The sequence below is a fragment of the Caretta caretta genome, chromosome 24 (genome assembly GCF_965140235.1).
Source record: "Caretta caretta isolate rCarCar2 chromosome 24, rCarCar1.hap1, whole genome shotgun sequence".
In the NCBI taxonomy this organism is placed as follows: domain Eukaryota; kingdom Metazoa; phylum Chordata; order Testudines; family Cheloniidae; genus Caretta; species Caretta caretta.
This window is the reverse complement of record NC_134229.1, coordinates 15,991,898-16,007,520: the sequence shown is the minus strand read 5'-3', so window position 1 is coordinate 16,007,520 and position 15,623 is coordinate 15,991,898. Positions and strand designations below refer to the sequence as shown.

At 53.8% G+C, this 15,623-nt stretch overlaps 1 protein-coding gene across 1 annotated transcript; it reads left to right on the top strand.

Annotated features, from left to right (window-relative positions):
* Positions 1 to 1,746: 1,746 nt before the first annotated feature.
* On the top strand, positions 1,747 to 4,280 carry CTU1 (cytosolic thiouridylase subunit 1). Its single transcript, XM_048828527.2, has 3 exons — positions 1,747 to 1,834; positions 2,297 to 2,802; positions 3,223 to 4,280. Exons 2-3 carry the CDS (start codon positions 2,307 to 2,309, stop codon positions 3,852 to 3,854), a joined length of 1,128 nt encoding a protein of 375 aa, XP_048684484.1. The 5' UTR covers positions 1,747 to 1,834; positions 2,297 to 2,306; the 3' UTR covers positions 3,855 to 4,280.
* The last annotated feature ends 11,343 nt before the right edge of the window (positions 4,281 to 15,623 follow it).

Sequence of the window (15,623 nt, the reverse complement as noted above, 5' to 3'; positions counted from 1 at the left end):
CTCCACAGGTCGGGGTGGGGGGGGGGAGGGAGCGGGAGTCACGAGGCAGCAGGACATGATGCCAGCTGGCCAGGGATAGGGACACTCCCTCCTACACTAAGTGCTAATAACCCCAGTGTCCCGTTGGGGTGCTGTGTGGCAGAGAGCAGGGTGGGGGCTCAGAGGGGGCACTGTGCTGCGGGAAGCAGGGTGGGGGCTCAGTAGGGCACCATGCTGCAGGGAGCGGGTTGGGGACTCAGCAGGGAGCGGGCTGCAGGGAGTTTCACATATTCTTCACTTCCCGTACTTAATTACTGTGCAGCGTTGCCATGCAGCTGTTCCCCAGCTGCCCCACCCCAGAGGTGGCTGCATCTCAGCGCTGGGCAAGCCCTCCTCATGCGGCATTATGTGTGGCTGTTCCCTTGCTACCCCGCCCAGAGCTGGCTGCACCTCAGTGCTGAGTGAGCCATCCCCATGTGGTTGTTTCCCAGCTGCCCCGCACCAGAGCTGGCTGCATTTCCCTCACGTCTGTCCAGGCTAGGGATAGATCAGGGTCTGTTCTGATCTGGGCGACGTCTCCATGTCCCTGTCCCTGAAATATCCTGTCCCAATTGAGGCCATGTGTCTGAATGCTGCCGGGCGTGTGGCTCTGTCCCCTCCCTGGATAGGTGAAACCCTGCCCTGCAACTCTCCACATCCCAGCTCCGCCCTGCATGGCCCATGCTCCTACCCAGAGACAGCTCCGGAGGGCGCAGAAAACTCTCTTCTCCCCCCTCCCACACACAGCTCCGTCCCACATGTGCTTCTTATAAATAGTTGGCGAGAGATTCACCCCGCATCTCCCACCCAGGCCTGCTTCTTCCAGAGCTTGAATGTGGCCAGACGCCACTTTAGTTTAGGGTCGGTTTGTGCATATAGGGACGGCTCAGTGGGGCGGGACGTGGGGATCAGGACCAGCCCGATGTCCCAGCATGGGGTGCTTAGAATTGTGCTGTGCTGAAATGCAGCTACCCCTGGGGAGGGGCAGCTGTTTGACATCTGCAGAGCAACACTGCACTGACCCCTACTGAGCCCCCTGCAGCATGGCGACCCCAGCTGAGCCCCCCGCCCTGCTCCCTGCAGCACAGCACCCCCTGCAGAGCACACCCCCGCCCTGTTCCCTGCGGCATGGCGCCCCCTGCTGGGTCCCCTGCCCCACTGCCTGTGGCCTGGCACCCCATTGCTCTGAACGGGGCCATTGGGGCCTGCAGTGATTGCCATGGGGAGGGGTCTGGGCAGGACAGACACCCCGCCGGGTCCCCCCACGTCTGGCTCCCCCGGCAGGTCCCAGGCTGCCCCTGGGCACCATCTCGTCCCCTAGTGCTGGGGCAAGGGACTGGGAGGGCAGAAGAAGCCGGGGCTGCAGGGCATGGCCCGGGGCTGGCAGGCAGCAGCAGGGGGAGCGCAGGAAGGGCTGACGGGGAGGGCAGGGCTGGGATGCGCAGGGAACAATGGGGAGAGGGGTTGTTGTTCTGCGGGTGGCCGCTGGGAGGTGCAGTCTCGGGCAGGTGCATGCTGGGAATTGTAGGCAGGTGCATTCTGGGAGATGCAGTCTGTGGCCAGGTGCATGCTGGGAGCGGTAGGCAGGTGCATGCCGGGAGATGCAGTCTGTGGCCAGGTGCATGCTGGGAGCGGCAGGCAGGTGCATGCCGGGAGATGCAGTCTGTGGCCAGGTGCATGCTGGGAGCGGCAGGCAGGTGCATGCCGGGAGATGCAGTCTGTGGCCAGGTGCATGCTGGGAGCGGCAGGCAGGTGCATGCTGGGAGTTGGCCAGAGGGCCGTGCAGGACGAGCAGAGGCTTCAGCTCCGACAGCGGGTGAGTCAAACCCCCCCGACCCCCCCCGGCTCTGCGTGTGCGCCCCGCGGGGAGATCGGGGCTGGTACTTGGGGGGGCGGGGTGTGGGGAGAGATTTGGGGCTGGGCGCTACGGGGAGGGGGTGGTTGGTGGGGGTGGGGGCCTGAGGGGTGGGTGGAGGTTTGCAGGTGGGGGGGGGGGCTGGGCAGCGGGTGGAGGGGCTGTGCTAGGGGCTGGGTGGAGGGCAGTGGGGGGCTGGGGTTGGGGGGCTGGGCGGAGGGTGGTGGGGTGGTTTGGAGGGGGATGGTGGGGGGCTGAGTGAGGCGGGAGGCTGTTTATGGTTGTGGGGGGCTGGGTGAGTTGGCGGATGGTGGGGGCTGGGCTGGGCTGGGGGCCGGGCGGAGGGCAGCGGGGGGCGGGGCTGGGTGAGTTGGGGAGCTGGCCCGGGGGCTCCCCCTCTAACCCTCATTCCATCTATCCCAGCCCCCCTGCCATGCCAGCCACCTGCTCCGCCTGCTGCGCCAGCCCGGCTGCCCTGCGGCGCCCCAAGACGGGCCACGCCCTGTGCCGCGCCTGCTTCCTGGCGGCCTTCGAGGAGGAGACGCACCGGGCCATCGTGGCCGGGCGGCTCTTCCGGCCCGGCGAGACCGTGGCCATTGGCGCCTCGGGCGGCAAGGACTCCACGGTGCTGGCCCACCTGCTGCAGCTCCTTGACCAGCGCCACGGCTACGGCCTGCGCCTGCTGCTGCTCTCCGTGGACGAGGGCATCGCCGGCTACCGCGATGCCTCCCTGGCCGCCGTGCGTCGACACCACCGCCGCTCCGGCCTGCCCCTGCACGTGGTCTCCTACCGCCAGCTCTACGGCTGGAGCATGGACCGCATCGCCCGCCACCTCGGCCCCCGCAACAACTGCACCTTCTGCGGCGTCTTCCGGCGCCAGGCCCTCGACCGGGGCGCCCTGCTGATGGGCGCCGACAAGATCGCCACAGGTCGGGGGGGGGAGCCACCAGGTGCCCTGCTGCTGGGAGGGGCAAGATGGTCACGGGGGCAGGAGAGTCCATGGGGAGCATCTGGCGTGAAAGAGCGGGGGCCAGGATTGCCCTGGGGGTGGGGTGTCAGCTGGAGGATTGCTGCTCAGCATGTACAACATCTCCCCAGGGGTGTGGGGGGTGTGTGGGGGGGGGGGTCCTGTGGGATGGAGGCAGGGAGAGCTGTAGGGTCTGAATTGCGGGGAGGGGGCTTTGCTGGGGAGAAGGGGGCATTGTTGGGTCTTATCTGGAGGGACTCTGTGCTGGAGGAGGGGGTGCTATGGGGTCTGCTTTGGGGGACTCTGTACTGGGCGGGGGAGTCACCGCAGGGTCCAACCCGGGGGCCCGCTCCGGCCTGACCCTTCCGCTCTCCCCCCGCAGGGCACAATGCAGACGACGTGGCCGAGACGGTGCTGATGAACTTCCTGCGGGGTGACGTGGGCCGGCTGCGCCGGGGGGCAGGAGTGGGGCCGGCGGGGGGGGAGGGGGCCGTGCCCCGCTGCAAGCCCCTGCGCCATGCCTACGAGAAGGAGATCGTCCTCTACGCCTACTTCCAGGGCCTGGACTACTTCAGCACTGAGTGTGTCTACGCCCCCCAGGCCTACCGCGGCTACGCCCGCGCCCTGCTCAAGGATCTGGAAGCCGTCCGGCCCAGCTCCGTGGCTGACCTGGGCCACTCGGGTGAACGGCTCTTGCTGCGCTCCGACCTCCGCATGCCGTCCCGCGGCACCTGCCAGCGCTGCGGCTATGTGGCCAGCCAGACCCTGTGCAAGGCCTGCGTCCTGCTGGAGGGGCTCGACCGCGGCCTGCCCAAGCTGGGTATCGGCAAGCATCGGCGTCTGCGGGACAAGCTGCGGGACGGGCAGCCCCTCACCCAGGAGGAGCTCAGGCACCTGGGGGCCCCGGCCGAGGGGGAGCCGCCGGAGGAGCAGGAGCCTCAGGGGGAGCTGGGGACAGACAAGGAGCCGTGGGGCAGACGGGAGCTGAGGGGCCCACAGGACCTGAACTTCTGAAGTGGTGTGGGGTGTGCCACTGAGAACAGCCGTGCTCCTGTCCACAGCCCCGCTCCGGGGCGGGGTGGAGTGGGATCCAATAGGATAGAACAGGGGGGCTGGGAGCCAGGACTCCTGGGTTCTCTCCCTGGCTCTGGGAGGGGAGTGGGGTCTCATGGTTAGAGAAGTGGGGCTGGGAGCCAGTACTCCCGGGTTCTATTTCCAAGTCACTGTGTGACTAGGTAAGTCACTTTTACCTTGCTGTGACTCATTCCCCCCCCCCCCCCGCAGAATTGAGATAATGCAGCTTATATTTTGTAAACTGCTTGGAGAACTGTGGATGAGAAGTGCTCAGTGTGAACAAGTGGCGCATGGTTCTCTCCTGTACCAGGAGATTACGAGGACATGTGAAAGAGCTGATAATAAAACTGTTTGCTGAAGAAGAAATCACGGGGTAAACAGCATCTGTAATCTTTGGCAATCCTCTAACAAAAAGCCGGACGGGCACTTAAGAAAATTCACACGTCAAGGGGGCAAAGGTCCAAACTTGAGATAAGATATTTCAAAACGATTGAGAGGAAACTGCTTGAGGGACTGGCACTGAAGAAAAAGTTTTTCTCATGTAAATATTAGAGAGTTTGGACTTTTCAGTCTGATTTAGGCTGGGTCAATTTTTCCTGAAAGTCTTGGGGCAGGGGAAACCTACAGCATGTGTGGACTGATTTACACAGCCCCAAGGTTTTGGCGGCTCACCGATAGCCTGGTTCAGACCACAAGGGTCAGAGGTGATGAGAAGATTTTGACAGAAATGATTTTTAGTCAGTCCATCCTGTAGAACTGAATGGTGGGTCGGAACCTTTTTCTGCCGTTCCCATTCTATAGCGGGGATGCAATTTCCATCTCTTCTCTAGAACAGGAATTCCCAACCCCAGAAGGGGGTGGCAAGGCTATTATAGGGGGGTTGTGAGACCTAGGGGTACCATATTTGAAGGATGCTGCCAGGGGAAAAGGGGAACTGGTGTGGGGGTGGGTACAGCTTTCTGGCCACCCAGCTCTGAAGGCAGTGCTGCCGCGAGCAGCAGCAAGGTTGGCATCTAGGAGAGGACAAGGTTTCACTTTTATTACAACTCAGCAGCAAGAAGCGCGAAGTAGGGACGGAGGAGGACAGTTTGCACGCCAGTGTAGCCTTTTATTTCATTTCACGTGAATTTTGTAATGTATCGCACCCCTGTGCGTTTAGATCTAGCAGGGACGGTTTCAAGCTCAACAGAAGGAACGTCACCTCGGCGACTTGCTTTCGCTGTAGAGTCTCTCGGAACACAAAGACCCCAAGGGTAGAGACCACGCAGGCATTCGCAAGTACAAGGTCTAGTCTGTTTTATAGGCTTTGTTAAAGTTATTACCCAAGCCGATCGCAATTCTAGATAGACCTGTGCACAAGTTACAAATATTGTTACATTCTCGTCCTCTCCAATAGTCTTCGGTCTGATGGGTCTCACGGTTTGATGAGAGGGATGGTTTCTGCTGGAGATTCCCATAGCAAGCTCAATTTTCCCGCTCTGGGCATCCTGGTTTTATAATGTGATTCTGCCTATAGCGACCTTCTGCAATGGACATGAAAGTGTCACCCCTGTTTTCCCTTATCTGTCCCCTACAAACTTAAGGGAGCCTGATTTCTTTAGGTCGCGTAGGCTCTCTTCATTCTCATTCGCATTGACACACAGCCTGTATTCTGTGGCGAAGGCACGTGCTGGAAACAGATATGCCTTTGCAGCATTTTTAGGATTTAAAATTTTTCTCATTACCCCTTGACCCTTCTTTTCCCCATCATCTTAGGGCATCGGGTTTTTCTTCACGTACTTACTTATATCTGCATTTCTTAACTCCAAGGCCTAAAATAGCGAAGCTAAAATTTTGCAGGCCTCAGCCTGCAGGCCTTGCGTTTCGACCCTACTTACTCAGATACTTAATACATGATTATTCCCTCTACATGCTGATCCGTCTTAGACTTCTATAATCCTACAATGTAACTGTTTAGCATACAATGATTATATAGGCCATAACATGTTAGCTAGTCAGAACATCACACAATAAATGAACAATAAACTAAAATCATTGGCTACACAAGGCCAGAGAGAGACGGGGACAGAGCTGAAGCCAGTGCAGGCTCCTACCAGCCCAGGTCCAGAGACCAGGTAGGCACCAGGGGTGGAGTGCGCAACCAGTGCCCAGACAGATATGGCTGGGTTGGGGTTGCCAACCCTCCAGGATTGGCCTGGGGTCTCCTGGAATTGACATTCATCTCCCCGTAACCATTGAAAGCGATCTGGGAATTATAAGTAGGATATTTTAAGAAAATGACATTACGTCACGTTGGGTAAAATTTTTTTCCAGAATAGCTTCAGTCAGAGTTGGCAGCCCTAGGCTGGGTGAGGGAGCTGATCTCCAGCCTGGGCAGGATAGGGAAGCCACTAGGGGATTCAGCGCCATTGATTGCAGGGATAACGCCGACATGCGTCATTTACTGCTCCTGTGAGTATGTCCAGTGATTTGCTGTCACGTCTTGCTGGGGGGGGTGTAATCATATTTTCAAAGGGGGACCCCTGCTCTAGAATGGGTTTAAACCACCAGCCGCCTTTTAGGACAGTATTTTCCATCTGATTCTCTAGGCCGGAGTGTCTCAAGTCTTTTCTGCACTGAAGCTCACCATGGTCCTATAGGCCCCCCTCCCCACCCCTACCTTGTCTCGGTTTCAGATAATAGACCCTGAATTTAATCCTAGCAAAGATCAGGAAAACTACTGTACCTCTGAGCTCCGCTCTAGCTCAACTGCCAGATCGGGGCTGGAGGCGGAAAACCCTGAGGTAGGTTCTCTTGGCCGTTGGAAATGGCCATTTCGTCAAAACCAAAATGTTCGGTGGGGAGGTGTGGGGTGGGGTGTCTAAATGAATTATTCTGACATTTTCATTTCAGGTGCTATTCCTGCCTGCTGGCTGAGGCCCTTTCTGGGACTCAGTGTCCCCTTCTCTAATAGGGGCAGATTGATGCGCTTGGAGAGCCACAGATTGAAAACACCAGCTAGAGGGGAAGGATAGCCCAGTGGTTTTCGGGCACGGCTCTAGGACTTGGAAACTCGAGCAATTCTCTGCTGCACGACAGACGTCCTGCACGGGCTGGAGCAAGTCACTTTAGGCATCAAGATTCCCTTGAAATCAGCAATGCTGCCTGAGTCTGCACAGAGCCCCACGTAGCAGTAGGATTTAATGTTTGTATTTTATATAATTTAGAATAAAGAATAATAATGTAGCATGTATTAAATGTGTTGGTGTATGATTGGATTATATTCTGCCAACCACCCTTTTTGAATAGCAGAAAGGAATGGGCCGAATGGGCCATTGGTAGAGCTGCATCAGCCAGCATCTGTGTCTGAAGCTGATTTTAAGGCCGTGACAGACCTGTAGGGTCACCATTTTGTTGTAGGTTTAGCATTTTAAAATAAAAGAATGCCACGATTGTTCTCCTGCATTGCAATTTGATGTTCCCGTTCAAATGCTCTGTGTAAATCCATCCTGTTTTGAGTGCGAATAAGGAATGTGTGTGTTAGAAGATAAGTGGGAAGGCCATCACCGAACCAGATGTTCTAGGGAGGAACCGCGGCAGACGCAAGGGCACCAGAAAATTACAACACGACCCTATTGAAATGTCAGAAGAGGGCAGATAGACGACTCTAAAAGTAAGACAGGCACCTACCAACGGGGACAAGATAGCTGTGATCAAAACCAGCATGGGGTAACTCCCTAAGAGACTTAATAAAAAAACAAAATAAGCAAAACAATTTAAGAAAACAAGCATTCATCAAATAAGAATTGATTACAGTCTGTGTCCATGGAAGGGACAGTTCAGCGAGGAAAGCAGGAACGGGCCCGGACAAGCAGGCAAGCAACAAATAAAGAGATTGGAAAACAGGGTGGGAGCCCTGAGCGGCATAGTGTCATGAGTAAGGGAAGCAGTAAGTACAGGCATGGGGAATTCACATCCCTGGACAATACTTGGAATAGTGAAATCTGAGTTGATGAAGGTGTCATTTTGGAAAATAAGTGATTTAAGGAAAGAGAGTGAGAAGTTCACTCTGCAGAGGCTGGAGAGAATTAAGCAGTTGAACGTTGTAAAAAAAATTTTTTTAAAAAAAGTGTTAGAAAGAGAATTCTTGGTTTCTTTGCAGCCATTCTGAAGGGAAAGTGGGCCCTTTTCCAAAGAAATGTCTGTAAATAATCCAGGCAAAGAGACAATCTGATTTAAATCATGTGACTATGAACAATTTAGTCAAATTCACTAAAAGAATTTAAAGGGTTTCTATTGGAACTTAATTGCCCCCAAATATATACAAATGTAATCTATGTACAGCTGTGTAAAAATTAAAGCAGTGTAAGGGATGTTAAGGAAAACAGTATGTATGTATCTGTGAGTGAGTATAAATATATTGTGTAAATATGTGCAGTGTTTAGGACCTAAACCAACACTCCTGGTTTGTAAAACTCTTGTTTTGTAGGTTTAAGATGAATTGGTTTTCTTTTGTTTTTAAGTAATACCACTAAAATCCATTTGAATCTTTCATTCAGAATTGCAAAACTGAGAAACACTTTTTGCCAGACACAGGTAACTAGAGTTGTCTGGCTTTGGTATTTAGCATTTAACCCTTAAGTTACCTCAATGCTTTATAACATCTTCTCAAAGACCAAAGTCATGGCTGCAGCAGGGCAGTCAAAACCAGAAGAATGGGAAGAAATTCTAGATTTGTTTTGTGGTAACAAAATAGCAAATAAAAGCTGTAGTAAAATAATAATTTTTTTTAAAAAAGGCTGTGCCCCTCTGGAGTAACAGCAAGGGTGAGGTGCACAAAATAAAAAAGGCAACATTAAAAACACTGAGCCTTAAGGTGGCTCTGAGTAATCAGACTGTCACTTTGATAAGGGTACATGAAAACTCTGTAAGCACAAAAGAAACAGTTACACCATATGTAAAAATTGATATGGCTAATGTTATAGGAGTTAAACTGTGGGAGGAATGTGCATTATCCCAGGACAGGTGCAGTGTATATTGTAGAAGGGATAAAAGAAACGCAAACAAAACATGCCACTTAATTAAAATGAGACTCCAGTGTAAGGTTTGGCTTTACCTGCTTCTGGGAACTTTCAGTGTCCAAATAATTAGAGCAATCATGGGAGAATCATAGAAGATTAGGATTGGAAGAGACCTCAGGAGGTCATCTAGTCCAACCCCCTGCTCAAAGCAGGACCAACCCCAAATAAATCATCCCAGCCAGGGCTTTGTCAAGCCTGAGCTTAAAAACCTCTAAGGATGGAGATTCCACCACCTCCCTAGGGAACCCATTCCAGGGCTTCACCACCCTCCTAGTGAAATAGTGTTTCCTAATATCCAATCTAGACCTCCCCCACTGCAACTTGAGACCATTACTCCTTGTCCTCTCATCAGCTACCACTGAGAACAGCCGAGCTCCATCCTCTTTGGAACCCCCCTTCAGGTAGTTGAAGGCTGCTATCGAATCCCCCCTCACTCTTCTCTTCTGCAAACTAAATAACCCAAGTTCCCTCAGCCTCTCCTCATAAGTCATGTGCCCCAGCCCCCTAATCATTTTCATTGCCCTCTGCTGGACTCTCTCCAGTTGGGGGCCCCAAACTGGACGCCGTGCTCCAGATGTGGCCTCACCAGTGCCGAATAGAGGGGAATAATCACTTCCCTCGATCTGCTGGCAATGCTCCTACTAATACATCCCAAAATGCCATTGGCCTTCTTGGCAGCAAGGGCACACTGCTGACTCATATCCAGCTTCTCGTCCACTGTAACCCCTAGGTCCTTTTCTGCAGAACTGCTGCCGAGCCATTCGGTCCCTAGTCTGTAGCGGTGCATGGGATTCTTCTGTCCTAAGTGCAGGACTCTGCACTTGTCCTTGTTGAACCTAATCAGATTTCTTTTGGCCCAATCCTCTAATTTGTCTAGGGTCCTCTGTATCCTATCCCTCCCCTCCAGTGTATCTACCTCTCCTCCCAGGTTAGTGTCATCTGCAAACTTGCTGAGGGTGCAATCCACACCATCCTCCAGATCATTAACGAAGATATTGAACAAAACCGGCCCAAGGACGGACCCGTTGATACCGGCTGCCAACTAGACATGGAGCCATTGATCACTACCCGTTGAGCCCGACAATCTAGCCAACTTTCTATCCACCTTATAGTCCATTCATCCAGCCCATACTTCTTTAACTTGCTGGCAAGAATACTGTGGGAGACAGTGTCAAAAGCTTTGCTAAAGTCAAGGAACAACACGACCACCGCTTTCCCCTCATCCACAGAGCCAGTTATCTCGTCATAGAAGGCAATTAGATTAGTCAGGCATGACTTGCCCTTGGTGAATCCATGCTGACTGTTCCTGATCACTTTCTTCTCCTCTAAGTGCTTCAGAATTGATTCCTTGAGGACCTGCTCCATGATTTTTCCGGGGACTGAGGTGAGGCTGACTGGCCCGTAGTTCCCAGGATCCTCTTCCTTCCCTTTTTTAAAGATGGGCACTACATTAGCCTTTTTCCGGTCGTCCGGGACTTCCCCCGATCGCCATGAGTTTTCAAAGATAATGGCCAATGGCTCTGCAATGACATCAGCCAACTCCTTTAGCACTCTCGGATGCAGCGCATCCGGCCCCATGGACTTGTGCTCGTCCAGCTTTTCTGAATAGTCCCGAACCTCTTCTTTCTCCACAGAGGGCTGGTCACCTCCTCCCCATGCTGTGCTGCCCAGTGCAGTAGTCTGGGAGCTGACCTTGTTCGTGAAGACAGAGGCAAAAAAAGCATTGAGTACATTAGCTTTTTCCACATCCTCTGTCTCTGTGTTGCACCCCTCATTCAGTAAGGGCCCCACACTTTCCTTCACTTTCTTCTTGTTGCTAACATACCTGAAGAAACCCTTCTTGTTACTCTTAACATCTCTTGCTAGCTGCAACTCCAGGTGTGATTTGGCCTTCCTGATTTCACTCCTGCATGCCCGACAAATATTTTTGTACTCCTCCCTGGTCATTTGTCCAATCTTCCACTTCTTGTGAGCTTCTTTTTTGTGTTTAAGATCAGGAAAGATTTCACTGTTAAGCCAAGCTGGTCACCTGCACAGATCCTGGCTGAGATCAGGGCCTCCATTATCTGAGCACTGCACAGCCCCACAGAATTTTCACAAGATCTCAGCTTCCATGAACTCCTGGAAATGAGTGGGGAGATTTTCAAGCCAGCCCAGCGCACTGCTGCTGACAGGGACAATATGTCATCTGTGAATAGGCAGAGCCATGCGCAGACCCAGCCTTCTCCCTTGGCTGCTCTCTAGGTCAGAGGAGCCGTGGGGAGCCCTGCAGCCGCTCTCGCTCGTCCAAAAGGCCTGGCAGGAAGACGGGGAGCACACGGCTTTCTCGGACCCCATCCCAGCTCGGCGCACAGGAACAGAGGACACCAGCATTGCGGCCCAGCTATTTCTACTGATGCCAAGGGAGAGTCTGAGGAACGGGCACAGTCTTTTCAGCCACAGCTTTTGCAGGTGAAAAACGCAGATGCATGCAGGCCGGACACCATCCCCAGCACGAGTTCCTCTGCAGGGCGGCTTAGCAGCTGCCCCAAACACAGCCCCGAACTGCAGCCACACCAGGGGAGGCGCGAAGGGGGCCCAGGGGCCGGGTGTTCCCCAGGAACTGACAGGAGAGGGGATGTGCCAGTGTACAGGGGGGTTGGAATATGGCTAAATTGGCAACACTGCAACAGAGCACTAAGGGGTGTGTGCGTGCAGGGGGAATTCGGGGGGGGGGGGGGGCAGGAAAATCCCAAGCAGGGGGAATCTCTTACCGTCCCCCAGGCTGGGCTGCGCTCAGGGGGGGTTGATGGTCCCTGGGAAGGGGCAGCAATCTGTGGGCACACGGCTCACCCCGTCCCGTCCGCAGTGTCTCAGCTGCTGTCACCGTCTGTGGGCTCCTCGCTCCCCCTCTTCCTGCCGCCCCCTCTCTGTGCGGGGGCCTCCCCTGCCTGCCTTTGGCTGGGCCCCCGGCTCTCTCCTGCGGCCCTCGCTCAGGCCCTGGCTCGCTCCTGATCAGAGAAAGCAGCAGCTGGCTGAGGAAGCAGGGCCAGGCCTCACCCCAGCCGGCTGTGGGGGGTAATAGGGGAGGGGCAGAGTGGGGCCTAGATCCCTCTCCCCCCCCCCCCCCGCGCAGTTCCAGGTGGACACACAGCCCTAAATGTCACCATGGAATCAGGGGGTGAGAGTGTGTACTGAGAACACACCCACACCCCCCCCCACAGAGCAGCACTCACCCCACACAGCAGGGACACACACCCACACACACACACACCCACAGAGCAGCACTCATTCCACACAGCAGGGACACACACCCACACACACACACACCCACAGAGCAGCACTCATTCCACACAGCAGGGACACACACACACACACACACACACCCATAGAGCAGCACTCACCCCACACAGCAGGGACACACACACACACACACACACACACACAGAGCAGCACTCATTCCACACAGCAGGGACACACACACACACACACACACACACACACACACAGAGCAGCACTCACCCCTCGCAGCAGGGGGACACACACACACACAGCAGCACTCACCCCACGCAGCAGGGACACACACACACACACAGCAGCACTCACCCCACACAGCAGGGACACACACACACACACAGCAGTACTCACCCCACGCAGCAGGGACACACACACACACACACACACACACAGCAGTACTCACCCCACGCAGCAGGGACACACACACACACACACACACACACACACAGCAGCACTCACCCCACGCAGCAGGGACACACACACACACACACACACACAGCAGCACTCACCCCACGCAGCAGGGACACACACACTTCAGGGCTTTCGGAGAAAGCGAGGGCTTTGTCTGCATTCGAGGAAAAGGGGGGTGTTAACGTGAAATCCTGAGGCAGGCCAGGCACGTTGTCGCTCTGACACGGGTGAGCAGAGCAGAAGAATTACTGCTCGTGTAGCTTCCTGTTTCTTTTCGGAGCTCAGCCCTGGGGTGGATTTGAACTCAGGACCTGGGTGTTATGTCTGACGGCTGTGTTGGGGACACTGGGGCATGGCCACTAGGTAACTCGAGGGGATGGAAGACCACGAGTGTCGATGAAGCCCCCTCTCACTAGGCCCAGGTGTCCTTGGCCCCCCTCCTGCCTGGAGGCACTCGCAGCAGCTCTGCGTACTAGGCCCAAGTGTCTTTGGCCCCCCCGTCTGGAGGCACACACAGCAGTTATGCTGAGAATCTGCAACAGTATGTTGCAGAGTCAGACTGCCTGAAACTAAGCAAGGCCAAACAGGGGAGATAGGGAAGAACAATGCTGAATAAAGCAGCTTTATGTATAGTTTAACAAATGATACAGAGAATCAGGGAACTAGCTGGGAACTGGATTGGCTGGCTATATGGAAACTTGGGGCAGCTTTCTATTGGATAAGTATGCTGGGAAAAAGGATGTATAAAAGCCTGTGTAACTTCCTGCTCTGTGTGCAGGATCTGAGATTTTATTCTCCCTGTACCTTTTTGCAGCTGCAAATAAACTTTTCTGCTTCTCCGCCCCGTTGTGATTATTGGGTGTAGCACACCGGGTAACGAACCACTCAAGCTGTTGTTCAGCCTCTCGGCACTGGGTGCCGGCAACAGCTGAAACATCCACCTCACACAGGTGCTGCGGAAGCTTCCTAACCGGGGGGGCCCCCACTGGTGCCTGAACTGTGGCCCCACCCTCCCAACACCTCTTCCCCCTGAGCCCCTGCCCTCGCACTGCCCCTTTCCCTGAGGCCCCCCACACCACCCCCTTCCCTTGAGGCCCTGCCCCAAACGTGCCCCTTCTCCACAAGCCCCTGACCTCACACCACCCCTTCCCCCCAGGCTCCGCTCCCACACTGCCTCTTCCCCCCAAGATCCCTACAAAACCACCCGCTCCCATTGCTCATCCTTATAGCCGGTAAAAAGAGGGAGCGCCACGGCCACCGGCCCTCCCTGTTCCGGCACCCCTGCCCCATGATCTCCAAATCGCGGCTATAAACCCTCCGGGCCTCTCAGCGGTTAGGCATGTGATGCCTGTTTTGAGAGCTAAACACTTTTGCTCTTCCGGGTGTGAATTCTGCTCCCGTGTGCAGAATATGGGGTGCACTGTCACAGTACCCACCTGTTGTTTTGTTTCTGTAACCTCTACGGGACATGGATCATCTCCCTGTGTTATGGGTTTGTATCGCACTGAGCACCGTGGGGCACTGACCTGTGACTCTCTGACCTGTGATAAACAGCAGGTCCCACCAGAGGACCACAAGGGTCCCTCCTGGCCTTACAATCTATAACTCTGTGAGCATGAGTGTGTAACTGGGAGCCCCTGGTGCTGCTGTAAGATCGATAATAGTTATGGATAGGATTTTTGTCATGGTAAAATTAGGCAAAATTCACAGAACAGTCATGGTAAAAAGGTACAAAATCAGGGTACGGTCACGGCAACAAAACGTGTAACAATTTAACAATAAAGTATTCCAGTGTCACATTTACACGAAACAATGTTCATGCAACAGCTTTCATTTCCTTGTCAAGGTAAACGATTTTGAAGTGATAGATGCATACCGTGCAATCATTTTTCAAACAAAAAGAGCGAAAACTATATAACAAAAATAACGGATTCTTTTTAGTAAAGGCCCTTTTGCAACCGTGTAACAAGTTACAGGTTGGTAAAGTGTTATTTTTTATGCGGCGTCTGTTGTCCCCAAGCACATTTGTATAAGACAAGAAGGAGCGTTCTGTAGCCAGGTACTGCTAAGCATCGCAGGGCAACTTCTGGCAGAGCTGGAAATGTATCCTTCGTGCTTCTCCAGAACAGGAAGTCAAGCCTCAGAGGGGTAGCCGTGTTAGCCTGGATCTGCAAAAGCGGCAAAACGTCCTCGTTCCTCAATTCTTGAACTGCTCCCAGTAAGACCGACATTCTGTCTGTGCTGCAATGTTCTCTTCAAGCAGGGGTCTATTTCCAAATACTGTGGTCTCGCAAATGTCAAGGTATTTGACTTGATTTGACTCACATACACAGCATGCCGTGAAGACAGCAGCACCAGGTTGGCAAAAGCGGAAGGTTCAATCAGTGACCGTGTCTGACTTTTCCTTGTTTGAGCTTTCCAAGAGTGTTGGTTTTGCCGTTGGGTGCTGGCAAGTTTCAGAGCAGGTCTCTGCCCACAAGGCAAGCTCATGAACTGTGGGCTCTTCATAAGCTGGAAGCGTGTTCCTGATTCAAGGTGGAAACTCTTTTAGAGCCGGGAGTTCTTCAGTGACTGCTGCGGATTGGCAAAGATCAACACTCTCTTGAACACTTGAACTGCTTCTGTGACCATTCTCCTCTGTAAAAAATGAAACTGGATCCTCAGTGTGTTCACTGTGATAAAGAGAAACACTGAACCAGCTGTTCCAGCTAGTTCTTGTGGGGTTGGTGGGACAGAAGGACTTTTCCCTCTTTCCATTAGAAACTTGCAGAACCAGGCTTTTCTTGCAGGGCAGGCACTGAAAGCACATTGTATAACCACAACTAATTCCTTAACTTTCAAAAGTATCTGTTGCCACAGATCTCCCACAACGTTAAGCAAATGTGCCATTCATGTAAGGTGTACAACATTTTAAAACAAAGGTTTCAAACCTCAATCCTAAGTTTTCCCCAGGTACATGGCA